This window comes from Garra rufa, chromosome 25 (assembly GCF_049309525.1).
Source record: "Garra rufa chromosome 25, GarRuf1.0, whole genome shotgun sequence".
NCBI classification, from domain to species: Eukaryota; Metazoa; Chordata; class Actinopteri; order Cypriniformes; family Cyprinidae; genus Garra; species Garra rufa.
The window spans coordinates 23,590,249-23,609,131 of NC_133385.1; the positions used below are offsets into that span (position 1 = coordinate 23,590,249).

The following is an 18,883-nucleotide window of genomic DNA, read 5'->3' on the forward strand; positions in this document are numbered from 1 at the left end:
GCGCTTTAAGAGCGCTGAAATATTAAGGTTTCCCTAGTAACGGCTGTACACAAATCAGCATTAACGCTGTTTTATCAGGCAATAAATGAAAATGACAACGATACGTTTCTGAGGACAATCGGTTCCCCTCAGATACATTCATATAAAGACATCAGTGCCGCGTTTTGACTTTGAAACGTGCAGCGTTCATATTTATTCAATGACATCATTGCCTTTTGAAGTTTAATCCAGCCCTATCGCCATTCTTGTCTTTCCGTCCCCAAATGTACGACCTCCTAAATTATAATTAAGTATTTTCATATACTATTTAACATATTTAAAACGTTTTATGGCCTTAAATTTGATACCACTAAATTGAGGAGGATTTTAAGGACATGCAGGTGCCCTCTCCTTTACGATAGCCCGTCGGGCAGCCGGTGAAACATTCTGGTAGACCGACTGGAAAACACAATAGCCCCGGGACGTCGGGCTAGCGATTTTGCGAGCCCTGCATTACATGGAGAAAAAAAAAAAAAAAAAATCAGACTCAAGGTGCCCATGACGTCCCTTTCTCCACCCAAATGCAAGAACGATTTGCGAAATGAAAATGCACTTTTGTTTACATGACGACATAAACATTATCGGCAGCTATTTCAGAGCCGACTACATGTGCACAAACAATTAAAAAGTATAAATGCTCGTGCGTAATCTCCTTTCTTCACGTCATTCTTATAATAATAAGTTAAAGCTGGTGAAAACACCACTTACCAGCAGCCACCAACGTCTATCTGGGTGGGGGGGGCGGAGACCTTTGACAGAAGGGCACTTTGGGCATCGGAGCAAAAGGGGCGGGTGAATTTTGTATTGCTCTGGAGCACACTAGCTTATAGACAACCTTAAGGCTTACATATTCATACTAAAAACCAAACAACTTACATTTTGATTTCATAGGGACTTTAATATAAAATCATCCAAAGAAAGTCACTCAGCTAAAATGTGCCACACTGGACTGATGAATGCAGATGCTTTAAAATGAGTTCCTAATGTTAAATTAAATTCATCAATACAAATGAATGAAAACATACACAGACATATAAACTATTTACAAAAATTACCATATTTTATTTTAAGTGTTAACATCTCATCAAATTGAAATTACACATGCAACATGATTTTTCATCTATATAAAAAAGGAGCAAAGCACTCGTTCCACTAAGTGGAAGGAAAATTCACATTTGTTCTATTTTATTGCTTTGATAGGGGGGTGAGTTAGTTTTGAACCCCCTCAGGACCCCTTTTACCCCAAAACTTTACATGGATAAAACTCCAAATGTGTGATGAAAAAAGCAAAATAACAACCAACAGACTAGTCCCGTAAAATCATAATGTGTGTGCACAGACACACACGGAGCGCACACAAAAACAAGCTAAACAAACATAGAAGTCCAGCTCTGTGACCTGTGAGAGTCTGCTGAAGGCCTCCATAACAGACCCCAAAGGTCATGACCTGTGGAAGTGTGGAGGTCTGATTCATAATGATAAGGTGTTGATTTCTGCACATCTTCAGGAGAACTGGAGCTGTTGCACACCTGGGATCTGCATCGGATGAAACACAGATGAAAGCATCACTCAAAATTCTTGAAAGTGAAGACTGAAGTGTGCTACCTTTGAATGACACTTGGTTTGATTCTCACCTGCTGATAGGAAGTGGTGTAGACCATCACATTTTGTTGCTGTCCATCAGCTGTTATGATTCCTGCAGGTAGTGGATTTGCTGAGAAAAAAAAAGAGATTTAATTGTGTTAGATTGGTATATATATATATAGAGAGAGAGAGAGAGAGACAGACAGACAGACAGACAGACAGACAGACAGACAGACAGACAGATAGCTAGTCTAAAGTCTATAGACGTCAAGTTATCTGTCTGACAGACAGACAGACAGATGATAGATAGATAGATAGATAGATAGATAGATAGATAGATAGATAGATAGATAGATAGATAGATAGATAGATAGATAGATAGATGATAGATAGATGATAGATAGATAATAATAATACCTGCTATAATTATCATGTCAATTTTCAAAATCAATGTAATTAAAATTAATTTAAATTGATCAATTAATTATTAATACAATATAGTATTAATTATTAATACTATACTGTGTATATACAGCCTAATTATTAAAATTATTGAATATAAATACAAATTAAATAAATATGGTAAATATTGTTATTTTCTATAAATACATTTTAAAATCAAACTGCATATTTTTTTATTTATAAGTTATTTTCACAATATGTTTTTTAAAGATTAAAATTTGCTGTTAATCTATAGTGGTTAATAAAAATGCATAAAAATACATTAAAAAGATAATAAAAATATATGAAATATTAAAAATATATAATAAAAATTATACACACACACACACATACATATATATTTATATATATATATATTATAAGAATTAATGTGTTTTTGCAATGCAATTTCTTTTCCTATTTGGTAGTTGCCTTATGTTTTACAGGGTATTTCAGTTAAGAGTGTGATGAAATGGTTCTGTGTGTCGAATAGTTGTTTTTGTGGTGTCTGCCTTCTCAGGGTCATCTGTCGGGCAGGAAACCAGTTCGGTGCGGCTGCACTCTGTTCCTAGAGATTGTTCACATCCTTATAACTGCTTTTAACTATCTTTATTTTTCCCTCCCATATGTAGAAGTATTTTCTTAAATGATATGTGAACCCCCGCCTACTTGAAGGTTTGTAAGGGTGCTGTATAAAAGATGGGACTGCCCCATCTTCATTAGTAGAGAACAATAAACCACTTGTTAATTCAGCTGGTGTGTTGTTGTCTATTCCAAGCGCTTGTTGCTGATCCACACGACAGAGAAAGAAAACTGCAGTGACCCAGAATCGAGTTCTTACATATATATATATTTAAAACTCCATAACAATTATTAATATTGTTAATAATTACTGGATAATAATAATATTTAAATACAAATTAAATATTGTAAATATTGTAATTTTCTATTTATACTGTACAATATGTTTGATCAATTTGCCGTTAATTTATTTCTGTTAATAAAAATACATAAAACATAATAAAAATACAGAAATACATAAAAAAGATAATAAAATACAAATATAAGTATCCATAATAATTATTACTATTGTAAATAATAATATAGTAATAGCTATTGTCTATTTTCAAAATCTATTTAATTAAAATTGTATTTAATCCATCAATTAATTATTAACACAAAACACGTAAAAATACAGTTTATACACAGGCTAATTATTTAAATTATTAAAATAAATAAAATAATAAAATAAATCAATATAGTAAATACTGCTATTCTCTGTTAATAAATTTCAAGTCAAACTGCATATTTATTTACATAGGTTATTTTTACAATATGTTTGATAACTTTACTGTTAATTTATTGCTGTTAATAAAAATACATAAAAAGACAAAAACACTAATATTTTCATACAAATATTTCACACATTCATTTAACTTAAAGACAAAACAGTGCACATACTGTTCATAAATTAGAAATACTGCTTTGGCAACTACTTGAAATAAAAACAGGTTAACAAAGTTAAAATAAATTAATTAAGTTAATTAATTAATTAATTAAATCTACATAGAAATTTATATATATATATATATATATTTAATGTTTAATTGTAACCACCAGTAAAATACCCATCCGTACTAATCATTTACTTACTGAAAGTCTCATCGGTCAGCTCGTCTCCCATGCCTTCGGTTACAGTTACAGTGCTTATGCCTTTCTCTCCTTTCATGGCCTGAGAACATTCACACAAGTGTAAGGTCAATCAAAAGAGCTCAACCAATCAAGAGGAGGAATCCACAACTCTGACAGCTCTGCAAAGTGTTTCTGTTTATACCAGTCAATTTTATAAGCCTTTTTACTTCAATAATGTATGATTAAAATGTCAATGTTACCTCTCTGAACTTCTGCAGGTAGAGCTTTAGAGGCTCCACATACATGTCGAAACCCAGCGTGGACATCGCGAACAGGATGTCTTCGCCGTTTATCGTCTTGCGTTTCTCCTGATGGCATCTCTCACTGGCTTCTGAAGTGATGAAGCTGATGAACTCGCTCACACACTCCTGCACACACTCCTTGGCGTCCTTTGCTATCTAAGGTGATGGAGAGAAAATCTTTTGAGTAACGTGTTTAAAACTTGACTTCATGCTAAATTTCTTCAAGTTTCACTTTTCTTTAGCAAAATAAAGGGTGTTAAGAAACTCTTAACGAATAAAGAGACTATCCAGCAAAATATCGGAAATTATCCGATTAGTCGATTAATCGTCAGAATAATCGATCGATTACTCAAATAATCGTTAGAGACAATCCTAATAGAGAGGTGATCAAAGTGCATCTTTGTATACATAAACCAGTAAATTTTGTTAAATTTATTAAAAGAAGCAAACTGCCTTAGAAATGACTTACTTTTCCAGTTTGAGGGATTGCATTCTTCATGATTCGAGCAACGTTGGCGATTGGGAGATAGATGTCTTGCTCACGTAGGTTATCTTTGCCTCCATCGCCATCCTCGTGGTCGTTGAGACCCTCATCACCTTCATCTTTACAGAATAAATAAATAAGAAATGTTCCTTAAGCAATAAATCAGCAATAAATGATGCTGAAAATTCAGCTTTTCATCACAGGAATAATTTTTTTTTTTTATATATATATATATATATATATATATTAAAAAAAACTAACAGAAAATTTCACAATATTACTGTTTTTACAGTATATTTGAGCAAGTAATATATTTTTTATATAATTTATATATATAATTTGACATTTAATAAATATAATATACGACTATATATTTTATTTATATAAAATTATACAAAATTAAAACATTTAGGCACGGTTTCACAGACAGGGCTTAGACTAAGCCAGGATTAGGCCATAGTTCAGTTAGGACATTTAAGTAATTTTTATAAACATGCTTAGAAAAAAACATTACTGGTGTGCATCTTGAGACAAAACAAAGGCACTGACGTATTTTAAGATCAATCAGTGCAATTTTATTTCAGTTGAAACAGCTCAGACTTACATTTTAGTCTAGGACTAGGCTTAAGCCTTGTCTGTGAAACCGGGGGTTACACTATTAGTCAAAAGTTTTTGAACAGTAAGAAGTCTTTTCTGCTCACTAAGCCTGCATTTATTTTATCTGAAATACAGCAGAAGGAGTAATATTGCGAAATATTTAAAATAACTGTTTTCTATTTTAATATACTTAAAATGTAATTTATTTCCTGTGATCAAAGCAAAATTTTTAGCATCATTACTCCAGTCTTTAGTGTCACATGATCCTTCAAACATCTTTTTAATATGCTGATTTTCTGTTCGAGAAACATTTTTATTATTATTATCAATATTTAAAACAGCTGATTACATATTTTCCATGATTCTTTGATGAATAGAAAGATCCAAAGGTCAGCATGTATCTGAAATAAAAAGCTTTTGTAACATTATACATTATACCATTCAAAAGCTTGGAGTCAGTATAATTTTTTATTTTTTGGGGGAAAGAAATTATAGAAATTAATACTTCTCTTTAGCAAGGATGCTTTAAATTGGTCAAAAGTCAGGATAAAGACATTTACAATGTTACCAAAGATTTCTCTTTTTCTCTTTTAAATTCTGTTATTCTGAACTTTCTATTCTACAAAAAAGGCTGTTTTCAACATAATAAAAATAATAAATGTTTTTGAGCAGCAAATCAGAATATAAGAATGATTTCTGAAGGATCACGTGACTGGAGTAATGATGCTAAAAATTCAGCTTTGAAATCACAGGAATAAATTACATTTTAAAATGTATTCAAATAAAAGAAATGTTACAGTTTTTGCTGTACTTTGAATCAAATAAATACAGGCTTGGTGAGCAGAAGAGACTTGTTTAAAAAAACATTAACAATTTTAGTGTTTAAAAACTTTTGCCTGGTAATGTAGGTCAAATGATTTATTTATCACATAAAATATTATGTAATAATCAGATTATGTTTTTTTTATAATGTATTAATCAGTTAAATAAATTATTAATACATAATTTGTAATATTTAAAATATGATTTTAGCTTTATTTACCTTCTGGAGCTTGAGCTAAAACAAAATGACTACCAGCCATATATTCTCCTGTTATGCCAAGTTGGGAGGCATCTGTGGTTGAACTGTCTCCGTCCATCTGAAACAGAAATCCAATTTGATGTAAATTATTAGTGAGCTGCCTACCTAGACAGCATGTTTGACCACAGTGAACTACTATACTTATATGTGACCCTTGGACCACAAAACTAGTCTTAAATAAAGAAATAATGGATCGATTTTTCTGTTATGCCTAAAATCATTAGGATATTAAGTAAAGATCATGTTCAATGAAAATATTTTGTACATTTCCTACCATAAATATATAAAAACTTAATTTTGGATTAGTAATATACATTGCTAAGAACTTCATTTTGACAACTTTAAAAGCGATTTTCTCAATATTTTGATTTATTTCCACCATCAGATTGCAGATTTTAAACACAAACTCCTCTCATAGACAGTCACATGATTAATTATATATTTATAAATAATAATTATTATATATTAAAGACAGTCAGTGTAGTCCAAATATGAAATTGAATAAATAAAAAGCGAATTAAAAATAACAGGACATTAAATCATCATTCTGATACCAGATTGGTGTATTTTATATTTGGCTAAAGAGCTCATCGGTGCTAGCAAACATAGGTGGTTACACGCACTAAATAAACACAAACCACATTTCCCAACTGAATAATTCAGATAAATTGGTCGAGTGAGCTATTATAATTGATGGACATATTAAACAGCAGAGGAGGGCAGGGAACAAGGCAGGCGGGCTAAAGCAGCCGAGAATCCGCTCAAATTGGTAGTAAACAAAGGGGCCGCGCACGGTGACGAGCTTTTAACAATTATTCCTTCAACAGCAGGATGCTTTTCATAAAGCGCGCTTAGTTTCTCATTCTCCCCGCCAACTAATAATAAAACCCTCGCGCGCGGAGATTTCCATTCGATGTAACGAAATATGGGTTAGCAATCATTGGCCGGAGCCGCACACTAACCTGCGATGAAGCCCTGGTTGGTTCTCGTCTCAGTTCGGCCGTTTGGTTGGACAGAAAATGGCTGCGGGAGAGCCAGTCCCTGCGCAGGGCTGAACAGTCCTGAAGGACGAGTCTCAGTCGGACACTAGGTGGCGCTATAACACTTCTGTTTTAAAATAAAAAAGCAATGTTGTCGAAATAGCGCCTTCTGTTGGTAGTGTTTTGTACTGGTACTGCTCTGAAATCCTTAGCGTTTGTTTTGAGAAGCATCTAAGTCTGTGACCTGATTAGCTCAAACGTTAGCTTCCCTTATGAAATGTTATAAAAAGTGGTTACTGTTATTATTGCTAGGGTACATAATTAATATTTGTGAAGACGATTGAGTTTATGTATCTCATGGATACTTTTATTTATGTTTGTGTGTGTGTGTGTGTGTGTGTGTGTGTGTGTGTGTGTGTGTGCGTGCGTGCGTGCGTGCGTGCGTGCGTGTGTGTGTGTGTGTGTGTGTTTACAGATGATTTTTGTTTGTTTTATTGTTTTCCAAGACTAAGACTTCATCATAAAATATATGACCATTTAAAACAATGATAATCTGGCCCACAGTTTGGTTCCACCTTTGCATCTCTCACCAGAACGAATATTAATAAATTATAATATAAATTATTTAGAAATATTTGATCACTGAATTAAATAGAAGTTGTCTCCCATAGTTTTCCCAGAAAAAAATAATGAAAATAATGGAATATATTAATTATGAATATTCTCCCAATATACAGTCAAGCCTGAAATTATTCATACCCCTGGCAAATTCTGACTTAAAAAATTATTACTCATCTTTTATTTACACTTGAACAAAAAGTGTCATGTCCAAAATTATTCACACCCTTCTTAATAATCAATAGAAAAGCCTTTATTGGCTATTACAGCAATCAAATGCTTCCTATAATTGCTGACCAGCTTTTTGCATGTCTCCACTGGTATTTTTGCCCATTCATCTTTAGCAATGAGCTCCAACTCTTTCAGGTTGGAGGGTCTCCTTGCCATCACCCTGATCTTTAGCTCCCTCCACAGATTCTCAATTGGATTTAAGTCAGGACTCTGGCTGGGCCACTGCAAAATGTTAATGTTTTTGTCTGCTAACCATTTCTTCACCACTTTTGCTGTGTGTTTTGGGTCGTTGTCATGCTGAAATGTTCACTGGTGCCCAAGGCCAAGTTTCTCTGCAGACTGCCTGATGTTGTTGTTGAGAATTTTGATGTATTGCTCCTTTTTCATGGTGCTGTTTACTGTGATTAGGTTCCCTGGTCCACTGGCTAAAAAACACCCCAAAACATTAGCTTCCCACCACCATGTTTGACAGTGAGGATGGTGTTCTTAGGACTGAAGGCTTCTCCGTTTTTACGCCAAATGAAGGCTACATCATTGTGGCCAAACAATTAAATTTTTGTTTCATCTGACCATAAAACAGAAGACCAGAAGTCTTCTTCTTTGTCCAGATGAGCATTTGCAAAGGCCAAGCAGGCTTTTGTGTGCCTTATCTGGAGAAGTGGTGTCCTCCTTGGTCTGCGTCCGTGGAACCCAGCGGTGTTCAGTGTCCGTTGGACTGTCTGCCTTGAGATGTTGCCACCAGCAGAGCCCAGATTCATCAGGATGGCCTTGGTGGTGATCCTTGGATTCTTCTTTACCTCTCTCACTATCCTCCTGGCCAGCACAGGTGCCACTTCTGGCTTTCGACCACATCCTCTGAGATTTTTCACAGTGCGGAACGTCTTGTATTTTTTAATAATACTTTGCACTGTAGCCACTGGAACTTCAAAACATTTAGAGATGGTCTTATAGCCCTTGACTTATGAGCAGCCACAATGCGCAGCCGCAGGTCCTCAGTGAGCTCCTTTGTCTTAGCCATGTCTGTCCACAAACCAACAGCAGAGAGCTTCTGTTTTTCACCTGTTGAGTTGATTAAAACAGCTGTTCCCAATGAATCAGGGTAATTAGGATGCTTTAGAACAGCTTGGACTATTTGGAATGGTATAGAACTTTGGATTTGACTGTGACAGTTTGCAAAGGGTATGAATCATTTTGGACATGCCACTTTTTGTTCAAATGTAAATAAAAGCTGAGAAATATTTTTTTCCACAATGATGCCTCTTGTACATCGTCTTTTTATCTTTTGGGAGAAGCCTGTGTCATTTCCGGTCAAAAAAACTTGCTGGTTAAATAAATGTAACTTTAAGTCAGAATTTGCCAGGGTTATGAATAATTTCGGGCTTGACTGTACATTATTCAGAAATATTTGACTACTGAATAAAATAAGAGTTGTCTGAGTTTTCCCAAATGGGAAAAATAAATATATGAACAAAGATTAAAATAAACCTAAACCATTTTACTATAATAATATTTTGCTCAAGTTTTCCCAGAAAAACGAACAAATAAAAATAATAAATGAATGTTGTCCATTTATAATGGCATGCATATCTCAATGATAATAGTAAAGGTCTCAAAAAAACAAATTATTTGTAATAAGGAATTTATTAAACTGTGGATACTAAATATTGTAAATGTAATGTAAGTTGTAACCAAGGACTTTTCAAGGATATTTCAGATGATTTCTGTGCAAATTATTCGTACAAATCTTTACAAACTTCAGTGAATTTTTCTCTTACATTACCACTGATCCATTTTTGAAGTATTGATAGTTTGTTTTTTACAACAAAAGATAAACTATTGCAGGTATTGAAATAAAAAGCTTTTGTAACATTGTACACTATACCATTCAAAAGCATAGAGTCAGTCTAATTTGTATTTATTTTTTATTTTTTTTGTTAAAGAAATTAATGCTTTTATTTAACAAAGATGCTTTAAATTGATCTAAAGTGATGATGATAATGACAATTATAATGTTACAAGATTTCTATTTCATATAAAAGCTGGTTTTCTGAAACTTGAAAAAATTCTACTCAGCTGTTTTCCACATAATAATAATAAATGTTTTTTGAGCAGCAAATCAGAATATTAGAATGATTACTGAAGGATCATGTGACTGGAGTAATGATGCAAAAAAAAATCTGCTTATTTTAAAATACATTCAAATAGAAAACAGTTATTCTAAATAGTAAAAATCTTTCAAAATTAGATCAAATAAATGCAGGCTTGGTGAGCAGAAGAGACCTTTAAAATAAACATTAAAAATCATACTGTTCAAAACTTTTGACTGGTAGTATACATCCTGAAAATGAATCCACATGCATGTTAAATTGTATTAGGCTGACTATTGCAAATACTTAATGCACATTTCTGAACCATAAAAACATAATTAACATATTTTTATTAGAACCAAATGGGAAATGCAGAACTAAACTGTACAAAATAAAGGATACTGATGCAGAAAGATGCGTGCAAATCAGGCATACATTTAACATATGGAAACAGATAACAGCAGTTCTTTGTGCTATTGTTCTATTGTCACATGAGGCAGGATGTGCGACTCATTAAATTGCACACAGTGATTTGACTGGCACGTATGTTTAAGTTGATATTTCAAGTAATATTCAACTGGCTGAACTGTGCAGAGAAATCAGACAGATGTTTAATGAAATCCGACAATGTCATTTGAACATTTATGTCACCAGTGACATAAGAAGAAAACACAGTGTCAAAAAGCCTGTGCCCAAAAGATCGCCCAGAGCAGTCAGATACGGGATGGAGAAGCTATCAGGATCCCTGCTGCACTTCCACAAGCAGTGAACCAAAACATCAGCGAAGCCCAGCAGAAGAAAAACCTGAATGGAAGAAGAATCAGAATAAAATACCACACCTCTCCTCTCCTCTCCTCAATAATAAACATGCTAATATCTCTTTGACCTGCCTGTGTTAAAGCAGCTACCAAATAGAAGAAAATGAAGAATGCAGTGGGTGGATCCAGACTGCCTTGTATTAGGTAAATGGTGTAGATGAAGATCAGATGACCTGGGATGGCCATCGTGAGCAGCACCTGCGCTGATTTTCCATTCGGTCCTGTCAGAAGTAATGAAAAGTTTTTTTTTGTCTTCATTCTGAAACCAGAAATTTTATTATGTTTTTAATTATGTTGCAGCCTTATGGTAAACGGTTTTAATGACTTTTCCCCCCACATCAGTTTACACTCCATACACCGTAATGACAAAGCAAAAAACAGATTTCTGACAACTTTGCAAATTTCTTAAAAATAAAACTGAAATAAGTACATTGCATAAGTGTTCATACCCTTAACGCAGTACTTCGCTGAAGCACCTTTACAGCCTCGAGTCTTTTTGGGTATGATGCGACAAGATTTGCACACCTGCATTTGGCAATTGTCTGCCATTCTTGGCCTCACCTCTTCACCTCTCAAGCTCTGTCAGCTTGGATGGGGTCTGGCCGACATTTTCAGGTTTCTCCAGAAATGTTTGATTGTGTTCAAGCCAAGGCTGTGGCTGGGCCACTCAAGGACATTCACAGAGTTGTCTGTAAGCCACTCTTGCTGTGTGTTTAGGGTCATTGTCATGTTGGAAAATGAACCTTCTGTCCAGTCTGAGGTTCTGAATGCTCTGGACTGGGGTTTCATTAAGACTATCTTAATGTTTTGGTGCACTGAGCTTTTCTTCTACTCTGATGAGTCCCCCTGTCCCTGACACTGAAAAACAGTCCCACAGCATGAGGCTACTACCACAACCCTTTACTGTTGGGATAGTACTCTGCAGGTGATGAGCAATGCTTGGTTTCCTTCAAACATGATGCTTGGAATTGAGGTTCATCAGACCAGAGAATGTTGTTTGCCACAGTCTGAGGGTCCTTTAGGTGCTTTTTTGCAATTCCCAAGTGTTTGGCCACACCGCCATAAAGCCCAGATTGGTGGAGTGTTGCAGTGATGTTTGTCCTTCTGTAAGTTTCTCCTATCTCCACATATGATCATGGAGCTTAACAAGAATGACCATCAGCTTCTTTTTAACAAGTATAACCAAAGCCCTTCTCCATCAATTGCTCAGTTTGGCCAGGAGGCCAGCTCTAGGAAGAGTCCTAGTTGTTCCAAGCTTCTTCCATTATGGAAAATGGAGACTACATGCTTCTGTGAGCCTTCAATGCAGCAGAATTTTTCAGAACTCTTCCCCAAATCTCTGCCTTGATGCAATGCTGTTTCTGAGCTCTACAGGCAGTTATTTTGACCTCAGGGCTTGGTTTTTGCTCTGATATGCATTTTCAGCTGTTAGACCTTTTCTGAGAGGTGTGTGCCTTTCCAAATCATACTCATTCAAATTTATTTGCCACAGTTTAACTCCACCCGAAGTTTAGTAACATCTAAAAGCAATATGAATGCTCCTGAGCTATGTATGAATACTTATGCAATGGAATCATATCATTTTTTTTATTTCTAATAAATTTTCTAAGTTGTTACAAACCTGTTTCGTGCTTTGTCATTATGGTGTATGGAGTGTAGATTGATGTGAAGAAAAGTAATTTAAAGCAGTTTAGCATAAGGCTGCAACATAAAAAATGTGCAAAAATAAAGGGTAGGCAGGTGAGTTTGATCAAGGTTTAAGCTAAACTCTGCCAGAATTAAGCCTTGATTAATAAACATTGATGGAAATCTATTACCTGTTGTGCAAAAGCTGCGACAGGGGCAGTAACATCCTTTAGAGTTGTCTGGAAGTTCACCCAGTGGACAGTGAAAATGAAGATACGTGGCTATACGACTAGCCTGGATGGAAACCAGATTACCACCAACACCTTAAAAGGATAGTTCACCCCAAAATGAAAATTCAGTCATTAATTACTTACCCTCATGTCGTTCCAAACCTGCAAGACCTTCCGTCATCTTCAAAGACAAATTAAGATATTTTCGTTGAAATTCGAGAACCATCTGTTCGAGAACCATGCTCAAAGCCCAGAAAGGTAGTAAGGATATCGATAAAATAGTCCATGTGACATCCGTGGTTCAACTGTAATGTTATAAAGCTACAAGAACACTTTCATAAAATTAAAGTTGATCCACTGATGTCTCATGGACTATTTTAATGATGTCCTTTCTACCTTTGTGGGCCTTGAATGTGGTAGTTGTGTTGCTGTCTATGCAAGCTTTCGGATTTCATCAAAAATCTTAATTTGTGTTCCAAAGATGAACGAAGGTCTTATGGGTTTGGAACGACGTGAGAGTGAATAATTAATGACAGAATTTTTATTTTTTGGTGAATTGTCCCTTTAAGGAGGTTGAAATTGAAAGGTATGTATAAAATTCGAAACAAACAGTCGGTTGATCATAACATAGTGCATCTGCTTCAGTCTGACCCACCATTTATAACTGGACTGTAGAGAACAACTCCTTCAAGCTTTGGATCTGTAATGGCACGGTCCAGAATTAGTCCTCCAAGACTGGAGATATGAAACAAAAACCAACATAAGCTGGTTGTACCAATATAATTGGTACAGTTGCACCATCACAAAAAGGTACATGCTCGACCAAGTGGGGAACATTTACCTGCTGATCACCATTGCGGTTATTATTGGCTCCCAGCTGGACAACAGCAGTTTTTGGCTTTCAGTATGTCGAAATGAAAGAATTGCCCACACCGGCGTCAAGCACAGGAAAACAACACACACCAGGTAGGTAATATAAGGGTATGGTTCTACAAACAGAGAGAGTTACAGCATAATAGGGTATTAAAGGGTTAGTTCACCCAAAAATTACAATTCTGTCATTAATTACTTACCCTCAAGTCGTTGCAAACCTGTAAGACCTTCATCTTCAAAACACAAAATAAGATATTTTTGATGAAATCCGAGAGCTTTCTGACCCTGCATAGACAGCAACGCAACTACCACGTTCAAGGCCCAAAAAGGTAGTAAGGACATTGTTAAAATAGTCCATATGACATCAGTGGTTCAACCGTAATGTTATAAAGCTAAGAAAATACTTTTGGTGTGCAAAAAAATAAATAAAATAACTTTACTCAACAATTTCTTCTCTTCACTCTTAAAAATAAAGGTTCTTTATTGCCACTGATGGTTCCATGAAGAACCTTGAACATCTGGAACCTTACAAATGCAGAAAAGGTTCTTTATAGTCAAAAAAGGTTCTTTAGATTTTAAACATTTTTCTTCAAAATGGTTCTTTTAAGAACTGTTTACTGAAAGGTTCTTTGGGGAACCAAAAATGGTTCTTCTATGGCATCGCTGCAAAAACATTTTTTTATTTTTAAGAGTGTTCTGTGTCAGTCTTTGATGTGCGTTCACAAGTGTAGCACAAAAGCTCTCGGATTTCATCAAAAAAAATCTTAATTTGTGTTCTGAAGATGAACAAAGGTCTTAAGGGTTTGGAATTTTCATTTTTGGGTGAACTATGCCTTTAAAGACAGTAAAAAAACACACACCTCTTAGGTGGAACAACAAACTAGACTTTGAACAGTTACAGGTCTTCTATTCTCACCTATGCAGTAAAAGAAGCCTTGACTGATGACGGCGAGCAGTCCAAGTGTGATGATGTCACCTAAACTGGCAGCGATGGGCGTGGCTATGTTGTCAGGGTTCACGCCCACTTTCTTGGATCCAAAAATCACACCAACCATTACGATGCCTAGAAAGATTTGCATATATCAAATCCATTCAGCATTTATACATGCTGTATGTAAGGAGAATTTCATTTTTACATGTACATTACTATTTAATTGGCTTTTGAAAGAAATTAATACTTTTTTCACTTATTAGTTCACGTCCAGAATGAAAATTTCCTGATAATTTACTCACCTCCTATGTCCTCCAGGATGTCTTTCTTTCTTCAGCTAAAAAAAAAAAAATTAAGGTTTTCGGGGAAAACATACCAGGATTTTTCTCCATATAGTGGACTTCAATGGGGATCAACGGGTTGAAGGTTCAAACTGCAGTTTCAGTGCTGCTTTAAAGAGCTCTACACACCACAAATGTTCATCTTGCACTAGCTGAAATTCACGCATTACGAAATCATGTTGGAAAGGTCATGCGTGACATAGGCGACCCAGTGTTTACAAAGAGAACGTGCAAAGAAAGTCAATGGGCCTGTGATTTTTTCGCCCTACCTTAACTTTCTGAACCAAAGTACACAGACGAAGAACTAAATGCGCATGACCTTTCCAATGTAATTATGTGACACACATCGCAGATTTACTGCAAGATGAGCATTTGTGGTTAAGAAGTATATAAAATGTTGTTTTTTAGAAAATGACTGATTGTTTCGCTAGATAAGACCCTTATTCCTTGGCTGGGATCCTGTAGAGCCCTTTGAAGCTGCGCTGAAACTGCAATTTCGACCTTCAACCCATTAATCCTCATTAAAGCCCACTATATGGAGAAAAATCCTGAAATGTTTTCCTCAAAAACCTTTATTTTTAATTTATTTTAGACTGAATTAAGAAAGACATGAAAATCTTGGATGACATGTGGGTGAGTCAATTATCAGGTCATTTTTTATTCTCTATTCATGCTAAATGCTGATAATGTGAGTTATGTGGCCTGAGGGTGTTGGGTCTATATTCAGGGCCTGTATGGAAAATGGGTTTGCATGGCCAAGATCACAAGCCATGAGTTACTAAAGTGAGAATAACCTCATGATCCTCACCGCAAAGATGATGTCCTGCTTATCTGATACCCATGAAGCATTTAAAGATTATAGACGGTCTATTTTAAGTAGAAAAATTGGTCAGAAACAAAAGCTGGAAGCAAACCCTGTAGGAGTGAGGCTGTGAAGGCTGTCACCACACTGCAACAGCAAAGCAGAGCTACATGGTTTACGATAAGCTCTTTCTCCAGGATCCATCCAAGAGCCGAGGCTACCAGAGCAGCCAGGAAGCCCAAAACTGTAGCTTGTACCTGAAGAGACAAATGGAGTTTAATGAAGAGAATTTTACTAAGGAAGCATCAAATGAGCTGGATTAACCTGTTTGAGGGCGAGATTTCCGATTATCAGGTTCCACTTCTCGCTTGAAGAGTTAATTCTGCCAACATTCACCTGCACAGATATTCAAGTGTTGTTGAATGACTGTTTATTAATTTACTTTAGGCAATGTAAGGCATTAAATCCAATAAACCTTTTGATTTTGTTCAAACCGCAACATTTAAGTATAACCCTGAGGGTTGTTTTCTTCACTGTAGGGTGTGAAGTTCCTCACCATGACAAACAACATGTGATGAAGTGGAAAGAACACAGATGCAATACAGCAGAAGTAAATCATATAGTGGGATGGAATATTGAATATTGTATAAGATTTTTCAAAATAGAGCAAACAGCAACAGATTCAGTTTTTTGAGCAAAACTTGAAAAATGGGTATTTTCTATAAAACAGTTTTTATTGCTTTATTTTATAAATAATTCAACTGATTAATCAAGTTCTGTTTAGTGATAGTTGTTCATGAGTCCCTTGTTTGTCCTGAACAGTTGAACTGCCCGCTGTTATTCAGAAAAATTCTTCAGGTCCCACAAATTCTGTTTTTTTTTTTTTTTTCAGCATTTTTGTGTATTTGAACCCTTTCCAACAATGACTGTATGATTTTGAGATTCATCTTTTCACACTGAGGACAACTGAGGGACTCATATGCAACTATTACAGAAGGTTCAAACGCTTACTGATGCCTCAGAAGGAAACATGATACATTAAGAGCCGGGGGGTGAAAACTTTTGAGCAGAATGAAAATGTGCATTTTTCTTATTTTGCCTAAATATCATATTATTTTTTATTATAAAACAGTTAGTTCCATTCCTCAATTCTGATTGGTCAGCAGCTGTGTCGTATTCATGATACGGCACTGCTACGACCGCTTCACTCAACGTTCTGTGTATCATTGAACCTCCTTAGCAACCACCCTTAGCAACGTAAACAAAGCTTTAGCAGTTAGGGACTACTTTTTACAGCGGAAGGCAGTTAATGATTTTACTTTATGAAAACGTACAACCTAATATATAGAAATTAATATATATTTTTGATTTTAATATTTTTATTGTGTGGTAACCATTTTATAAAAGCAATAAGGTACTTGAGGCCGTGCTGTATCGTGAATAAATCACGGCTGAAGGGGTTGCAGGCACTCCGCTTCGCGTCGTGCCTAACAACGCCCTTCAGCCGTGATTTATTCACGATACAGCACGGCCTCTCGTACCTTATTGCTTAATTAAGTACTGCACTTCAGAAGCTACAGAATATACTTACATGTTTCCCAGAAGACAAAATAATTTAAATTGACCCTGATCTTCAAATTCAAAACATTTTTTCTTAATGCATTATGTTTCCTTCTGAAGCAGTTGAGCCTTCTGTAATAGTTGCATATGAGTCCCTCAGTTGTCCTCAGTGTGAAAAGATGGATCTCAAAATCATACAGTCATTGTTGGAAAGGGTTCAAATGCATTGAACATGCATCTTGTATGATCCCTTTTATTTTGGCAATGAACATTTTGCAGATTCTGCAAGGTGTACGTAAACTTTTGACATATATATATATATATATATATATATATATATATATATATATTGCTTTTGGACTGCCATAAGACTGCCATAAACCAGCCTGAAAATAAATGCTGGTTCAGTAGGGTTTTATAGGTAAGTAGATAACATAGTAATCTTACAGCGGTGGAGAGTCTTGATGCCAGTGTCATCTCCAGGTTCCCCTTTAAGCCCAGTAGAGGTGGGACAAGGATGAAGATCTCGCTCACATTACGGAAAACGTCCCAGTGCTGATTTATCAACAGAAATAGCATCCATTTACAGTCAGCTTAATCAAAATCCAAATTATGATCATCATCTCCCTACTCACCTGCACTATGTCCAGCAACATCCCTGCCAGAACCGTCCCAAAACCTGCTAGAAGGAATGGAAACAAAATCTGTAGCACCATAGCTCGGACAGACTCGCTCGGCATCTCCTGGCCATGAATTTGTGATGCGGTCACAGGGGCCAACGCTGTCCTGTAAAACTCATTTGGAAGTAAGGGATCCGATTCTGAAAACTCTTTACTGCTGTAGCTTGATGTTCTGTCGGGTCTTCTGTTCTCTGGGGTAAACTGATGCCCATTTTCTCCGGATAACAGGTGAGCTGAGGTTAGCTGACACTCTTTCTGATTTTCTTCACTGACGGATCCCATTGTCATCATACAACCGTATCAAAAAATATATTATACAGTCTTGAGTTTGAATTTAAGGTACCAAAAGTTGTTTGTTGCAAATAAATAATGTGCGTATAGATGAATTTTAGATGATTTAAGTGAGTTTGATGATATAGCTGCTTGAAATCTCACCTGAAAAACATGAAACACTTTAGCCAGGAAATCAAGAATAATAATACAAAAATTATCAACTTAAACGTATTTATTTCAGCTAGTTATCAACCAAACACTTTTCATTTTTCATAAGTTTCACTTCATGTACTACAATAACTATAACTGGAATAAAAAGTATAAAAACACTATATAGATAGACATATAAAAAGTTCAATAAAAATGACAAAAACATTTTTACACACAAAATTACTAAAACTGAAATAGTAAATTGCTTGAAATAGTAAGCTTTAGGTTCAAAATTAAAGGTTTTTATTTATCCTTTAAAAAAAATGTATAATATGTGTATCATACAAATTAACCAAATTGAGATGCAAATAAACTGTAATATTTACAATAATGTTATAATATATTACAATAAAGCATGGAATGGTTATAGAACAGTGTATGAATAATAAACAAAACTGAAATAAGTTATTTTAAATGTAATTAGATATATTTAGTCTTATGTACACAAGAATGTCATCAGACT

At 35.2% G+C, this 18,883-nt stretch overlaps 2 protein-coding genes across 2 annotated transcripts; both read right to left on the reverse strand.

The window, feature by feature from the left end:
* Positions 1-928: 928 nt before the first annotated feature.
* Positions 929-7,214, reverse strand: nfybb (nuclear transcription factor Y, beta b). Its single transcript, XM_073832083.1, has 7 exons — positions 7,123-7,214; positions 6,122-6,218; positions 4,468-4,601; positions 3,957-4,154; positions 3,718-3,796; positions 1,674-1,753; positions 929-1,575 (listed from the first exon to the last, which is right to left on the reverse strand). The coding sequence occupies exons 2-7, from the start codon at positions 6,216-6,218 to the stop codon at positions 1,543-1,545; spliced, it is 621 nt and encodes a 206-aa protein (XP_073688184.1). The 5' UTR covers positions 7,123-7,214; the 3' UTR covers positions 929-1,542.
* Positions 7,215-10,371: 3,157 nt separating this feature from the next.
* Positions 10,372-18,364, reverse strand: LOC141301626 (solute carrier family 41 member 2-like). Its single transcript, XM_073831823.1, has 10 exons — positions 17,893-18,364; positions 17,705-17,812; positions 16,022-16,093; positions 15,810-15,954; positions 14,540-14,686; positions 13,592-13,739; positions 13,406-13,485; positions 12,712-12,843; positions 10,967-11,115; positions 10,372-10,880 (listed from the first exon to the last, which is right to left on the reverse strand). Exons 1-10 carry the CDS (start codon positions 18,226-18,228, stop codon positions 10,719-10,721), a joined length of 1,479 nt encoding a protein of 492 aa, XP_073687924.1. The 5' UTR covers positions 18,229-18,364; the 3' UTR covers positions 10,372-10,718.
* Between the last annotated feature and the right edge of the window lie 519 nt (positions 18,365-18,883).